This window comes from Anguilla rostrata, chromosome 6, assembly GCF_018555375.3.
Source record: "Anguilla rostrata isolate EN2019 chromosome 6, ASM1855537v3, whole genome shotgun sequence".
NCBI lineage: Eukaryota > Metazoa > Chordata > Actinopteri > Anguilliformes > Anguillidae > Anguilla > Anguilla rostrata.
The window spans coordinates 37,683,772-37,699,123 of record NC_057938.1 but is presented as its reverse complement, the minus strand read 5'-3'; the positions used below and the strand labels follow the sequence as shown (position 1 = coordinate 37,699,123).

Genomic DNA, 15,352 nt, shown 5'->3' with positions numbered 1-15,352 from the left:
CCAGTAAAGGTCTGGCAGATAGTTCAAATCTTGTCAAACCCCATGGAAAGAATTAACTGGAGCTCTTTTTTCTTTCCTGATCTGGTGCGACGTACCCTGATGTAAACATATCCTCAGGGAATGTTTACGGTAGGCTATAGCAATTCCCTATGATGCACATTCTGTGACCTACTTGTTAATAATGATCATGATTGATGATAGATGATGATGACGATTATTATTATTATTATTATTATTATTATTATTATTATTATTATTATTATCTCGTCCTGAATCCCCCATCTGTTTTCTGTCACATTCCATTCGTCTGAACCCGTTCCGAAGCATCGAGTCCCACCCCTGTCAGCTCTTTATCCACACGGCTATGTGAATTATTCATGTTCTTTATGCAAATTAAGATTGGACAGCAAAAAAATGGCCAGTGAGAAAGCCATGTATGGTTGAACGTATGAACGCGTTGGTTCGCACATTCATATGCTAATATGCTCTCGTTCCTCATATTAGCTATCCCATTCAGTACCGCCTCCCATTCAAATACCGCTGCCTCCGTGGGAGAACAGTCAATTTATCTTTGCTTTGACACACTGAAACGGGAGAACTCAATCAGCTGGCAAAAATATATGAAACGTGCCGGAAAAGCTCTTTATCGGAATAAAAAGTCACGTGCAAGCATATGATTTTCTCATCCCAAATGATGTCGGCATTCTTTGGAGAGAGACCAGGCAGATAAGGGAAAGGGAAAATTGGAGAAAATGAAAAATTACGTAATATTAAAGTGGCTTTCCAGCACTGTTCCTTGGACATGTAAATGATCGGGCCTGTGCATAATTACTGCAAGGCACGCACTACGGTAGGGTTTTGTGTACATGCTGAGGTGTTAGGTGCAGATGAACGTATGTCATATTAAGCTCATAATCTGACACCCCCACAAAACAACTCTTGGCTTCCTGCTATCTGCACATCACATTTCTTCATTTACAAAGTAACAGCATCTGTCTGAACAAGAGTTTTTCAGCATCTTTTGATGCACTGTGATTTCTTTCCTTCTGTATAATAATTAAATCTGATCACTAATTCCAATATTAGTTACTGATATAAAACATCAGTTTATTGTTAGCCATTAAGTATAATATGATGCTTATTAGTGTTGCTCTTCTGAATCATGGTTTCACCCAAGGTATTGTTGCTGTTCTGTTCTGGAAAGTATTTAATATATTTTGACATGATATGCCAGGTTGCTCTGGCACAGACTGTGTGTGTGGGTTTGTATGTGTTTGCATCTGCGAGTGAGAGAATGTGCACATGCATGTGCATTATGTTCCTGTGCAATCATATTCACATGCACATGCACAAACATACGCACAGACAGAGGTGTGTCTGTGTTTATGTTCATGGAGGCATACAGGCAATAATCTTCAGAATATGTGTATTTGTGTGTTACAATCACTTGCTGGTGATATGTCTGTACATGTGCATGTGTGTAGGTATGTGCAGTCTATACATGTGCTTGTTTTCTATGTGTGTGTACATGCACATGTCTGTGTGTTTGTACAGTGATGAAAGAACTGTGTTAGTGTGTGTGCGTGTGTGTGCATATGTGTAGGTGTGTGTGTGTTTGTGCAGTGATAAAAGTACTTTGTGTGTGTGTGTGTATGTGTGTGTAGGTGTGTGTGTTTGTGCAGTGATAAAAGCACTCTGTGTGTGTCCATGCATCCATGCGTGTGTTTGTGCAGTGATAATAGCACTCAGTGTGTGTGTGCGTGCCTGCATGCATGTGTCTGCATGTGTCCGTGCAGTGGAAAAAGCACTCAGTATGTGTGTGTGCGTGTGTGTTTTGCCGGTCTTCCCTTCTGCGTAGTTCATAGAAAAGGGTAGCATGCACTGACCTCTTTCACCAAGGCCATTGATTGAACAGAGGTGCGTTTTCAAAAAGCGCTGTTCTCTAACAATGGTCGCAAGTTCTATTGGAAGAAGCATCAAGAGACGATTTGGTGTTCCTGAAAACCGTAATTCGGACGAACATTCACAAGCACCATTGCAAAGTCGTGCGGTTGGAATTGCAGCTCTCGACCTGTCAATTGCAGCTCTCTCCTTGTCAGTTCCTCCTGATTACATAATTTAAAATGAAGGTTCCTTAAAAATATTTTTAATTGTGAAACTGCTTTAGTTACAATATCTTGTTGTCAAAGCAGTTAGTTAATTAGTAGGCCAGGCTAAGAAGAAATGGCTATAAATCAATAGTGAATAGACCGAATGTGGCTAATTAGATAGATAGATAGATAGATAGAGCCACCGGGAAATGGTTTGTTTTGGGAAACTATTAACACCGACTCAGCAAAAATCATTGTTGGTAAGAAAGGTAATTGAACATTATTTAAGGCATTTTTGAGGATGTAGCATAGCCTAATTTTCTGTGCAGTTTGGAGATATTGAGTCATGAATGAAACAGTGGTGGCCCATGTTTTAAAATCTAAATAACATACAGAATATTGGTAGGATATAGAACTCTTCACTCATTCCATTAGTTATTTAATACTATATAATCGTGAGTACTGTTCTGTGGTAATATTTGCTCTGCAGTATTTTTAAAGTTTCTGAATTACAGAAAAAATAAAGGGCAGGTAATAAATAGTGTAGAACCTGATGAGTCAGAACAGATCTGTGACAGTTGTTCCTTTTTTTCTGAGAAGGGTGAATCGAAGAGCAATGAGGACACCTAGTGGTCACAAGTAATGCATGCAGACAGACAGTCGTCACTGAAATTTAATTGGCTGATATTTTTGTTGTGCCATAATTCTTTTTTTCAGTCAAAACAAGTATCATGACACTCAGACAGGCCAGTTACAAGTTCTGGTTGTCTTACGCATTTTTATTTTTTCATTCTTCTCCAGAATCTGGTGGATGTTTGTATTCGATTCAAATGACTTGCTCAGGTGGTTAATTAGCTGCTAGTGGCACTTGTCACCATCCTGTCTTGAGACAATGACCACACCGTGCGCTAAAACCAGGGATTTCCAATCAGTTTCCTCATGCCAGCTGGCTGCCCCATCTTTTTGGGCATCCAGCAGCTGTTCCTCATGGCCCCGGCTCTTCTTTGCCCTCATCCCCCGATGGTGGAACAGCCTTCCCCAACCAATCAGGAAGGCAGATTCGCCGGCTGTTTCCCACAAACATTAAGACCCATCTTTTCAGATTGCGCTTTAATTTATGTTTCCATTTAAAAAAACAAAAGCCCACTCTTCCCTTCGGTCAACGGTGACACGGGCTTAGCTCTAATGGCTCTCTTAGCTGCAATGCTTACAATGTTTAATGCACATTTGTAATTCACTTCGGCTAAAAGCATCTTCCAAATTCCTAAATTGTAACTGTATATTGATAAAGGTTTATAACTATTTGTAAAGGCATGTGCTCTTGTTAATCAAGTAAATCCAATGCATTCATTTGCATCTATAAAAGATAATTACTTCCATAAACCCAGTTTGCCAGGGCCATACTTTTTGTGGGTGTTGGGATTGTTTAAATATACAGGACAAAATAGAGTGCTCTCTCTCTCTCTTTGTGTGTGTGTATGTGTGCAGTGATAACAGCACTCCGTATGTGCGTATGCGTGTGTGGCTGTATGCGCGTGTGCGTGTGCATATGTGTGCATATGTGTGCTTGTCCGTGCACGCGTGTGTGTATGTGTGTGCTTGTATGTGTGCATGTATGGGGGGATGGGTGGTTAAAGTAGCCGCCTGCGCATATCTGCCGCAGAGAGACAGCAGCCACCCGATATGGACGGAGCACTCGAGATTAGAGCTCCATCAGAGCAGACTCACATCAGATTCACCATAGAGGTGCGCTGAAGCGGGATAATCCTCTCGCTCACTCCCATGCCCCGAGTCCCAATCTGGTTTCGTAAGGGATATTTTTATCTGTCTTAGCAGCATCCAATGTGGCCTACATAGCTCAGGAGGTAAGACCGATTGTCTGGCAGTCGGAGGGTTGCCGGTTCAAAACCCCGCCCCGATCATGTCGAAGTGTCTTTGAGCAAGACACCTAACTTCTAACTGCTCTGGCGAATGAGAGGCATCAATTGTAAAGCGCTTTGGATAAAAGTGCTATATAAATGCAGTCCATTTACCATTTGCCTAGTATGTCAGCGAGAGAGCAAAATGCGCTGGATTCAGATAGGCTGTCTCTGAAATCACATGTGCCAAACCAGGCGAAGCCCCTTATTGTATCACTCACTGTCTCTGTCACACATTTGCATACTTGCTGACTGATTAAATCCCTCATCGATTGAGAAGCCATCTACTAACAATGAACCCTTCATTTTATCAGTAGGTACTATAAATATTATATTTTGTTTAATTCAGATACACAAATGTAATATTGAAGGAATATTCTCTCTCAAAAATCTCTGGCAACCTGCTGTTTGTCTATATACACAAATAATATGAAACGAGGTGCGATTCAATGGCAAAACTAAAGTCAAAAGTGACAATACCAAATTGTTGGCATTTCTGGCACATGTAGCTAAACCCCAGAGATCGTTCAGGGGATTACTGTAAATGGTGGCCGTCTTCTTGAGCATAGATGGTGTGAGGACCAAACGGTCTAAATGAATACAACAAAATTAATTCAATGAACTGAACTTTCAAGGGAAGGCAGGGTCACTTTGGCCTTGGTTCACCTAGCCTCTGATTGCCCAGTACTAATTACTTCCCTGCAATTACTTCCCTGCATGCAAGCTGCCATGTTGGGTAGTTTGTCCTCATGCTAGAAATTCACTCTGAGAGAAAATAATTCGGGTAATGATATACACCATCCTATGACACCAGGTATTGAATGGATGACCACACCCGGTTTTGAATGGATGAAGCACAGAGATAAAAAAAATAGCTGTGACAGCACAATTTGTTCCCATTTTAAAGAGAGCAAAAGAGAGCACCGTGCCAATCAGGCAATAATCAATAAATAAAACTTTATTATCTACCAGGCTTGCGTCCTCATAATGGCTCTGAATTAGACAGGCAAAAAAACAGATTGATTAACAGTCATCCATGGCTGTGAGTGCCAGTAGGCGAGGCGGCTGCTGTCCAAGGTCCTGAAGGCCTCCAATGTTTTTGTCACACGACCTCCACAATGTCCCGAAGACCCACAAACCATCTATACGGTTGAGCAAATTTCGGGGATTGAGTTTGGGGAATTTGGGCTACTCTGACCTCCAGGGGGCTCTCTGGGAAAGTAAGAGCAATATAACAGGTAAATGGGTTTACAAGAAATGTTGGGCTATTACATTAAAAAGAATGTCTTAACTGGCTGCCCTTGTCCTGTTTGGTCCTACATCTATAATGTAGCTCACCTGCCGCTTGCCTGTGCTCTACCTGCGCTTTAACAGTGTCTCCCAAATGCCTCATCTGCATGATGTCTGCCCGTTATTTCAGGGGTTGGCCAACATACTGCTAGCCCTGGTCAGTTTTCCATGGAAATGCCTCTGGGTCACCTCTGTATGGCTGACCTGCAGCTAAGTCAGTAGAAATGCATCTGCGTTTGCTGTTCTCCAGCTGATTTTGAGAACAACAACCCATTCCAGCTGACAGGTCAGGTGACTGGCAAAGTGGAGACCCCATCAGTTATTGCATAGTCATATATGATGTATGGCTGGGTGCATCACAGAGCATATTGAGAACAGAATACTTCAAATAAACAGTCTGGCGTCAGCGGGAAACCATTGGTGAGCGCAACATTATTATCAGCATTGATTCACCACACAAGGACAAAAAATTGTTTCTTAAAAATTCAGAACGTACAGTTGGAATAAAGCACGTAAAGAATGTATTTTTCTGCAAATCATTACAGCACACAGAATGGCAACCACAAACTGAGTGAGTCATAAAAATGCCCTTGTCAGGGTCACGTGGCTATAGACATCTCTATTAAACCCCGATTTGATTTGTTAATCAGAATAACATAACAAACAAAACCAAGAGGAACAAATTTACTCTTGTCACTTTGTATTTACCTGGCTCTTGGGTTCACTGTGAGAAGTCAACAACAATTACGCTGCTTCAACATCAGTTATTGCTCGAAAAATCTAGACGAGTGGCACAAATTAAATTATACAAATGAGTAATCTGTTTTAAGCATGTGTTTTGGGGAAAATTGATATTTGTTCCAGTACCCCATGCACAACCACATAGTTGGCATAATGACTACTGTCAGCACGTCAAGGGAAATTTATGTAATTAGTGTAATTAGCATTATAACATTAACATTATCATAAAATTAGCATTATTTAGCATTACAACATTTACAACATAACCTCAATGATCCTGGGTACAGTCTAACATATGTACAGTCCAATACACATGTGCACACACAAGCATGCATGCACATACATGTGCGTATGTGCGTGTGTGTGCAGCAGTGGCTAACGCTGCTTTTCATTCAGTTCAATTCCATTTTATTTGTATTGTGTGTCTGTGTGTGTGTGTGTATGCGTAGGTATGCATAGTGTACACATAGCAGAGAAGTTCTTCTCAATTTGTTTGGTTTGTACCAGGGGAAGAGCTGTAAAAAGCCAAACAGATAAGCCCCGCTTTGCCTTGTCTATTGTGCTGATCTTTTTGTGATGAGAAGAGTATCTGATAAACGCTGTTGGAAATGTCACAATAATACTGACTCTTGCTGAAAAGCGCAGCTGTCCCAGAACTGAATGTCTTTTCTGTCTTTTCAAACTGACTTCATAAAGATGCTTTGCACAAAAGACAGAGATGGTACTATAATTACTCCACATAACAATCTTACAAAGAGGCCAAAAAAGGTTGCACATCTACACATCAAACAGAGTTCCCTTTATTGTCCCTTGGCCCAATGCAAGCCTGAATAATATAACATATGATTTGCGGATGGTGATATTCATCTAAAAGCCCCAGATATTTGAGACAAATTAAAAACATGTGTTTACATGACATTTGATTGATGGTAACACTGGTGCTGAGCTGGATGGGGAAAGAAAATATCTGTCAGGGTAAGAATATGCTTTTCATAAAAATACCAAAAGTTGAACACTAAAACTTTACAGTGTACTCATTTACCAGATGTCAGTATTCAAAGCAACTCACGATATGTAAGTAGGGCCACTTGAGGTATGTGAGCAACAGTGTCTGACCTGGCTAACATTCCCAGCCCGATGAACATACGGGCAACATTATAAAAAGATTAAATAAATGTCCCCTGGTGATAGCACTCCCAGATTAATATCTGCATCTACGTTATAACATTTTTCTATTAGCCTATGTGTTTGTAATACATCATTGTTTTTCCTGCAACCCAAGATTTGAATAATACCAGTAATACTATAGGTACATTCACTGTATTTCAATCACTGACCCATTATAACCACAAGATGGTGCCACTGTGGGTCGGGCGTGCCTTCGTGTGTGTCTGGATGCGTGTTTACTTTTTTGTTTCCCCACATGAATTATCATGAAAACTCCGGTTTCTGAAAGGAAACTGTTTTCTGTTTTGCTACTCGGCACAATTTTAACATATATTACTACTCCCAGATGGAAACATAAATAGGTATATGAAGACTAAAATACACGGCTTTACTTGGGGAGGAAAACATATATACGTAATGTTTTTAAATGTTTTGACACATTCACTTATTGAAAATATTTTAAAAACCGAATATATTAAATATTTGATTTAAAAGAAAGAAAGAAAGTAATTAGTCCTGCTTCGATGCATTAAAATGAGCACATATGTCAAACGCATTTATTATTTTCATGTCTATTCACCGTTATGAAAATATACCTGGGCTTATTCGCACATTTGTAGAATGTGCAATGGACCCCGGCCTAATGATGCATATGTTTGATTTCTGAAAATCAATTTGTTTGATTGTTTTAAATTCACAACTATTTTCTCAGTTTCCAACATACTACTGTGATGAAGTCATTATTATTATTATTATTATTATTGGCAGACTTCATTGCGGCCGCTCAGGCCCACTGTAAACAGTTAATAGCATGTCACTTTCCACCCTAAATCCGTGCCTACCATAAACCACAGACACGATGACGTCAGTGTCGAAACATTGAACTAAACAAGGCATTTTCACATGCGTAATGCTCCATCTGAGTGCATAGCCCTGCAAAGAGAATTTGTAGGAGTAACTGTGATTTAAAAAATACAGCAGAGTTTCTGTTTTGTGCTTTTCGCGTTTAAATCCAGACTGACCCTTAATTCATAGTGTAGCCTACCACGCGCTTTACCCAGTCTACGAATAGCATGTCTGCGAAGCCAAGGGAGGAAACCGACTCTGAGGGGAGATGGTTTGGGGAGGATTTTGAGAAGATGGAACGCGTTAGGAGTACCGTGCACCGATTCGACGAGACGGAAGATAGACAACAGTCAAAAAGCTGGGAGGACGAGACCTACGAGAAACAATTTTACCATCAACCTGCAAGCAATCAGAATCGGCCTCCCGTTACCATGGAAACTGCATCTACAGGTAAAACGAGAACCCAAATACTGAGGGAAATTAAAACACCCTCTCTTTAACACGCAGAATTATTTGTTAGCAATTACAGTGAACTGCTTTTGACTGTTGCTAGTGCGCTATTTCGCTGTGCTGGTGAGCAAGCTAGCTAGCTAACCATTTGGTGCAACTTTTCTCATGCAGCTATGGTATCTGGAGAGTCGCGTATGGAAGCGTAACTAACATTACAGACGCGTAACTAACATTAATTGAACAAAGTTGTGCTTCTTGCTCGGTGAACTTACTTACCTCGCTATCTTGAGAAATTGTACCGTGAACATTTTACCACATAACTATCATAATAGCTAGTGTACACATTGTAGCCTATATGTCCTTTTTAATTCTAAGCCCAGTTCGTGAAAAATGGCTGTCGAGTTTTGTAACCAGACACTGTGAAAATGATATTGTGTGACCACCATGTCCGAACAGAAAAGTTAGCTATAGCTAACGTTAATCAGCGCATGGACTGATGGATGCTCATCGAGCAGTAGTGGCTTCCAGTTAATGAATTGGTTCACGGTGGACATACAACTAAATTTGTTGCAGTTTATCTCGCAACGTACGGAAATGACAGAGCTCTTGTTACTGTCCAAGTTAGCCAGAGAATTTTCCTCCTGCGAGTGAAACATCGAGGGATGCACGAGTACGTCTATTATTATTCCACAATTAATGCGCATACTCTAATTGTAGCATGATATGTAAAACGAGTCTGTATGGAAATGTTGTTCATAATATCAATAACATATAGTTACGAATACTCAGCATTCAAGCTAACAACAACAGGTAGCCTGCATAACCATACAACACCATGCAGAATTAAAAATTACAGTATTCGCTCAATGGCATGTTTAATCCCTGGCCGTTATCATGGGTCAGAATTTGTTTCTGATAGTAGTTATTCGACCATGCTGTACGGTATTCGTCCCGACTAGTAAGTTTAGAAAGTTACCATTTAGCAAGATTGTGCGAGACAAAGGGTTGCATAAGAGCCGGGGCTGTGCTCGTCTAAAAGAATGCAAAGTTTATGTAACTGGACTAGTAGGCATGGCATGTCTTTTGAGAGGGGCAGCGGATGAGAGGGGGAGGGTCGGATTTTCAATGGGTCTTGTAGAACAGGGCCCCATCGCGTTTAGTTCTGCAAAATATTTATTGTCCCTACAAACGACCCCCCCATTTTAATAACTGTTCGTGGTGCTGCTTGGCCCAGTAAGCATTTATTTATTTATCTTGTTTTTGTTTAAAAGTACACGAAAGTACACGTTTAACTTTCCAGTAGTAGTTTCAGCTTCATAAAAAGGTATGCCCCTCAAAGACCTATGTGGGCAGTTCCAGCATTATGGACATGACATTTGGACTGAAAATGAAAAATAAAATAAAAAGTCTGCCCTGAAACACTTCTGGGATGCACTTGAAATAACAAAAACACAAAATAACGGATTCCTAATACACTGTAACGTCATGGTTATATAATAAATTAATCTGTGTCGTGGACGTGACAGAATTGGACAAGCATTTTAGAGTGAGTACGTATGTTCAAAGATTTTTGTGAAGCTTTCATATTGAAGTAAAAAGAAAATATTATTGCCTTGAATGAGAGCCCATGACCTGTACAGAAATGCCAATTATTAAGATGCTTGCATAATGTACATGAAATAGGAGGAAAAAAGCTGAGCTTTATGCATATGACATACGTTATAGACATGATGGTCACAGAAGTATGCACCAGTCGATAACATGATGACTAATCAGATTTTGCCCTAACACAGTTGTTAGCTACTGAAAATGTGGTGAGGGTCAACTATGAAGTTTGATATAATTTTCAATATTGTAATATTGTCTTCCTCAATTTCAATGGGAATGAGTCCTTTACATTATCTGTTTCATTATTACACTTATACCGGGTCAGCTGAGCCTATTTTTTTTTTTTTAAAGAAAAATTAAATCAGGCATGTTTAACTAAACACCACAAGGTCCTGTGTCCCACATGTTTGTGTTCCTCCTTGGCAGTTTATGAGCCACATACTGTGCCTGAGATAAGATACTATAAGACCCTGGAAAGACAATGACTGAGTATCCCTCTTTCATGCTACTGATATCACAACCCCTATCAGTATCCCACTCCTCATGCCATATCCAACCTCCCATACTATCCAATTTCTCATTGATAATCTGCCTGCCATTGCTACTGTGGGCAGCGCTGCCCTGACAAGTGCATAGTGGCACATAACTCAATGTGATGTTCTAAAATGAGCTGTTTTGCAGATAAACATTTACTTCTGCTCTATGGCTAGCTAAAGGTAAGATAGCCTAGATGCTAAAATTAATAGGCTATAACTGTCTGCTAGCCAGCCACATTAGCCGCACAAGCCAAGTGGTCCTCAGTTGAGATAAATGATCATTTTCATTCAATTATTGAAGTATTGAAGAGATAGGTTGATCAGGGTGATAGCAAGGAGGCCAGCACCAGTGGTCAGACCCTGTAATCCTTAGCATTCAGCAATTTAATCTAACAAACTCTCAGTGAGATAACTTCACTCATTCAAAGGTGCAGTGACTGTCATATGGACATCACGTGTCACAGAAAATATTAAAATAGTATTCTGCCACCATTATTTTTGAGGTGAACGGGTTATACAAACCTGGAGGGCTTGGAATGAATTGTGTGCAGAAATGTGGAATTATTGTACGTCTCGTAACATTGGTTCATACTTGAATCTATCCTTAATTCATAATTAGGCTATTTAATAGTGGTGGTTGGGGGGCTGAAAACAGCCAGGGTGCCTTCCTTTAAACTGATCATTGGCTTCAACCCATTTTAATTCATTTCCCTTGATTAACAAGTGTGCCAGTAATCGAAATAATCAATTGGACGGAGAGTTTAGAGCTTTGGGTAATCCATTGGCAGGTAAACACGCACACAGCCTCTTTCTTCACATCATATTATGGAGATTTAAAGAGAAATTCAGTTTATAAAAATCAGTTTTGATCACTAAGTGTGTCATGAAAAAGACATCATTCTGTTAACTACCACATTAGCTTTCAGTTAACTAGCAAGAAAGGCTATCTAACAAACCCCGCACTTCAAGATTGGGTCATTAGACCTGGCTCGCAGTTGGCTTGGTCCCAACAGTGATGGATGGGGTTGAGGTCAGGGCTGTGTGCAGGCCAGTCAAGTTCTTCCACATTGTTTTTGAAAACCATTTCTATATGGACCTTGCTGTGTACCTCGCTGTGGGGGAATTGTCATGCTGAAACAGGCAAAGGGCCTTCCCCAAACAGTTGTGGAAGCACAGAATCGTCTAGAATGTAATTGTTTGCTGTAGCATTAAGATTTGCCTTCACTGGAACTAAGGGGCCTAGCCCAAACCATGAAAAACAGCCCCAGACCAAGAGGTGTACAGATACTGGACAGGATTTTCGCTAGCCCAAACCATGAAATGCAGAAACTTGTGTAAATGTAATGGACGTGACATTGGTTTTCACTACAAACCTATCGTTTTTGTGTTACTCCAAAATTCTAAACAAACAAATCGTGAGGGTCTATTGACTTTCATGTAATTACCTTGCCTTTGTTTCTGCATCATAAATAATAGATATTTAGCACAGGGACGTCGAGGGAAGGGCTTGTAAAGCCCTTGTCAATTTTAGTGGTTTACGGTTGATAGAATTTTTTATATTCCAAAGTGGACTACCTCTGCTTTAGTATTGAACAAAATGATATTAGTGCAATGACCATGTCGCATTTTAAAATGAACTAATACGCATCTAACCATTTATTAACATTAACCTAAAAAAGTGTAAACATATGAAATGTATTTTTTTTCATGATGAGATTAACCATGACATGGAATTGCCTGTGTCCCAGCTGGACATCTGCATTGTGAGATGTCCAAGTTTTCCAAGTCTCTCTTGCTGTCACACCAAACACACACATGACAAACACACACACACACACACACAGGGAGAGTGAGAGAGCTCCTGAGGAATGTACCTACAACCAAATTTTTAAACCTGAAACAGTATAGTGAAACAGACTATCGTAATTCGGAAGCTTTTTAGCGGGTTGGAATTAATCTCATATCCCATATTTAATAATGAAACCTTGAGATTATGTTCAGTTGGGACATGCTAGCAGATGGAGTGTAAAAGCTGGATTTTGGTTTTATGTCCTGGTGCTTTCTGGGCCCATATCTCAGTTTGAACAGAGAAGTTTGAACAGAGAAGAGGAAAAGGGCTGGAGGAGGCTTGCAGCTATGGTCATGAATCATTAGGCATTATTTGTACAGCAGGAAACTAAGGATGGGTGGAGTTAAGATGTTGTCTTTGTTATGTCACACCCAGCGCTGTTGCATGCTGTAAACCGTGCCCTTGGATACCTGTTTCCACTGAGTCATCCTAGTGCCTTTCCACTGGTGTAAAGCCTTTCACTTGCAGCTGGTACACTGTCCCATTGTTTGCCTCACTGGACAATCCCATTTTGTCTTTGCCTTTGAAGGGAAATATTTCACTGTGTTAATGTTACACAGAGAACAAAGGAGATTAGCCTCTATATTCTCAGCCGATGAGTATATTGCAGTTCTTTGGGGTCCGTAGATTGTGGCCTTTGCACCTACTCCGTTTGGCCTGCATTCGAGCACCTTGGGTTTTTCCACTGACCTGGATTTGCTTTGTCAATAACAAACATCCAAGTGCCTTAATAATGCACTTCCCACAGAAGCTGAAATATGTTAACGGTAGTTTATGAGGCAGCCGTATTCTGCTCGTGCTCTAAATTATACTCGTGCATTTTGTGAGTGGAACGAAAGATAATGGGTTCATCACAAATTCAATTATAGAGGTTATTTTTATAAAGCTGGTCCTTGTGTGTGTGTGTGTGTGAGAGAGAGAGAGAGAGAGAGAGAGAGAGAGACCGAGAGAGAGACCGAGAGAGAGAGAGAGCCGATGTCAGTGGAGGTGTCAGTAATTCCAAAATCAAATGGATGTCCTAAATCTAAAAAAAATGCTTCCAAGGGATTCAAGAATGTAATTGTGTAAAAGTTTGCAGGACATAATGTAAAGACACATAGCCTATATCACAGCGGTGAAAAGAGACATGACTTCTCTGCCTTGTGTGGGCGCATCCTTGAATATGCGCAGGCATACCTGCAAATCGCTGTTATTCATCTATGAATGAATCACTCAGTTCATCAGCCAACAACACGGACAATGTGTCATTTCATCCCAAACAAATCAAAGCAAGTGTGAATCATCTTTTGTCTCGTATAGTGTTTCTATTTTATTTATATCCTGGCTAGCAGTGAACCCAAAACATGATGGCACTAAGCTCATAATCTGAATGTTGCTGGTTTGAGTCCGAAGCCAAACACTGCATCTGAATGGCTCCAGTAAACATTGAGCTGTGTGAAAGGAAAATATTCAAAATACAATCTATGTCATTGTGTTTGATGAAGGTTCTTGTGATGTAGTGTCCTCTTAGTAATGACATCTCTGGCCAGAATAATAATGAATAATAATGAAACAGTAATAATTCTATACATTCAGGGCAATAAATATAGTTTTTTTTTGCTTTAAATTAATATTTAAAATTTCTTTCAGTTTTATGTTTCATGATAGAGGTGAGTCAAACATGACATTAAAAAGTCTAAATATTGTACAGAAAAATCCAAATAGTGTGTGGCATCAGGTCATGTGCAACTGACAAAACTGATCAAACTGATTGATGGACAAGCTTTTTCACAGCAATGCTACCTGTTTTTGAAATACCTGGCCTTTGCGTGAGGAAAAGTGTATTGTTGTTTTTAACTGCAGAACAGCAACAATGCCCAGTTCATGTCTATGTAATTTTAATTAGTTTTCTTAAGAAACATAGGCCTAATTGTAGCACTGGTGTTATGAAAGAAAATAGCAATACAAAGATCCATAATATCACTTTGGATACCGAAGAGAACCTTATGTTAATTGCTCCAAAACTGCACCTTGTTGACCAGGTGAAATCATCTTTGCCTGCAGTGAGCCTCTTTTGTTAGTGAAAGGTTATATAATATCTCCCAGCCTTTCTCATTTGATCTGGTGCTTGATGAGGAAAAAGCATGAAATAATAGAGGTGAGTCAAACATGACATTAAAAGGTCAAAATATTGTATAGAAAAATCAAATAGGTGAAAAACTGGCCGTTGTCATGCAAAACATGACTTTATCCCAGCCATTGCCTGTCATTTAACTTGTCCCAAACTCTGACTGAATTGAGCAGCATGTACAATCTGGAAAGCATGCCATGGTCTGCCATAATATTGCCAAGTTAGGGGTGTCCAGTCTTATCAAAAAAGATGGCGGGGTATATTGTTATTGTTATAATTTAAAAAAATATATATATTTTTTAGCCTAGCATTAAGACACCTGATTAAACTTTTCAAGGTCGTGATTGAAGACCATGATTGGTTAATCAGTTTAAACAGGTGTAATGCTGGGCTGCAGCAGAAACCTGCACCCATGTTGGCCCTTTTCAGATAAGATTGGACACCCCCGGCCTAAGCCAAGGGTGAATATAGCTGCGTGATGTTGTGGACAAAGTGTTTGCTTCTTTCAAGTAACAAAAGCTGAAACGTTCCCTATCAGAGACGAGAGAGCGACGCCGTAATGCCAGGAAGCAGGTAATATCCGGTCTTTTGTTTCGCGGCTATCCGTAAACGCTTTGTTTTACGGGCGAGATATGAAATCCTGCGTTGTTGCTCCTATGCAGCCGTCTCCCCAGAGAGAACGGCCTCATTGAATTGCGGCCCATTTATATTCAGCACGCTCAAAAACTAACAATGCGCGCCTGGCA

At 40.1% G+C, this 15,352-nt stretch overlaps 1 protein-coding gene across 2 annotated transcripts in view; it reads left to right on the top strand.

Annotated features, from left to right (window-relative positions):
• The first annotated feature begins 8,071 nt into the window (after positions 1–8,071).
• LOC135257069 (reticulon-1-A-like) overlaps positions 8,072–15,352 on the top strand; it is a 41,980-nt gene continuing 34,699 nt past the window's right edge. Inside the window, exon 1 of one of the 2 annotated variants that reach the window (XM_064339486.1) lies at positions 8,072–8,503. In XM_064339486.1, coding sequence (XP_064195556.1) covers positions 8,281–8,503 — 223 coding nt within the window. In that variant the 5' untranslated portion in view covers positions 8,072–8,280. Of the gene's footprint in view, positions 8,504–15,047; positions 15,180–15,352 lie in introns of those variants that run through there. The other variant, XM_064339488.1, reaches the window with a different exon arrangement.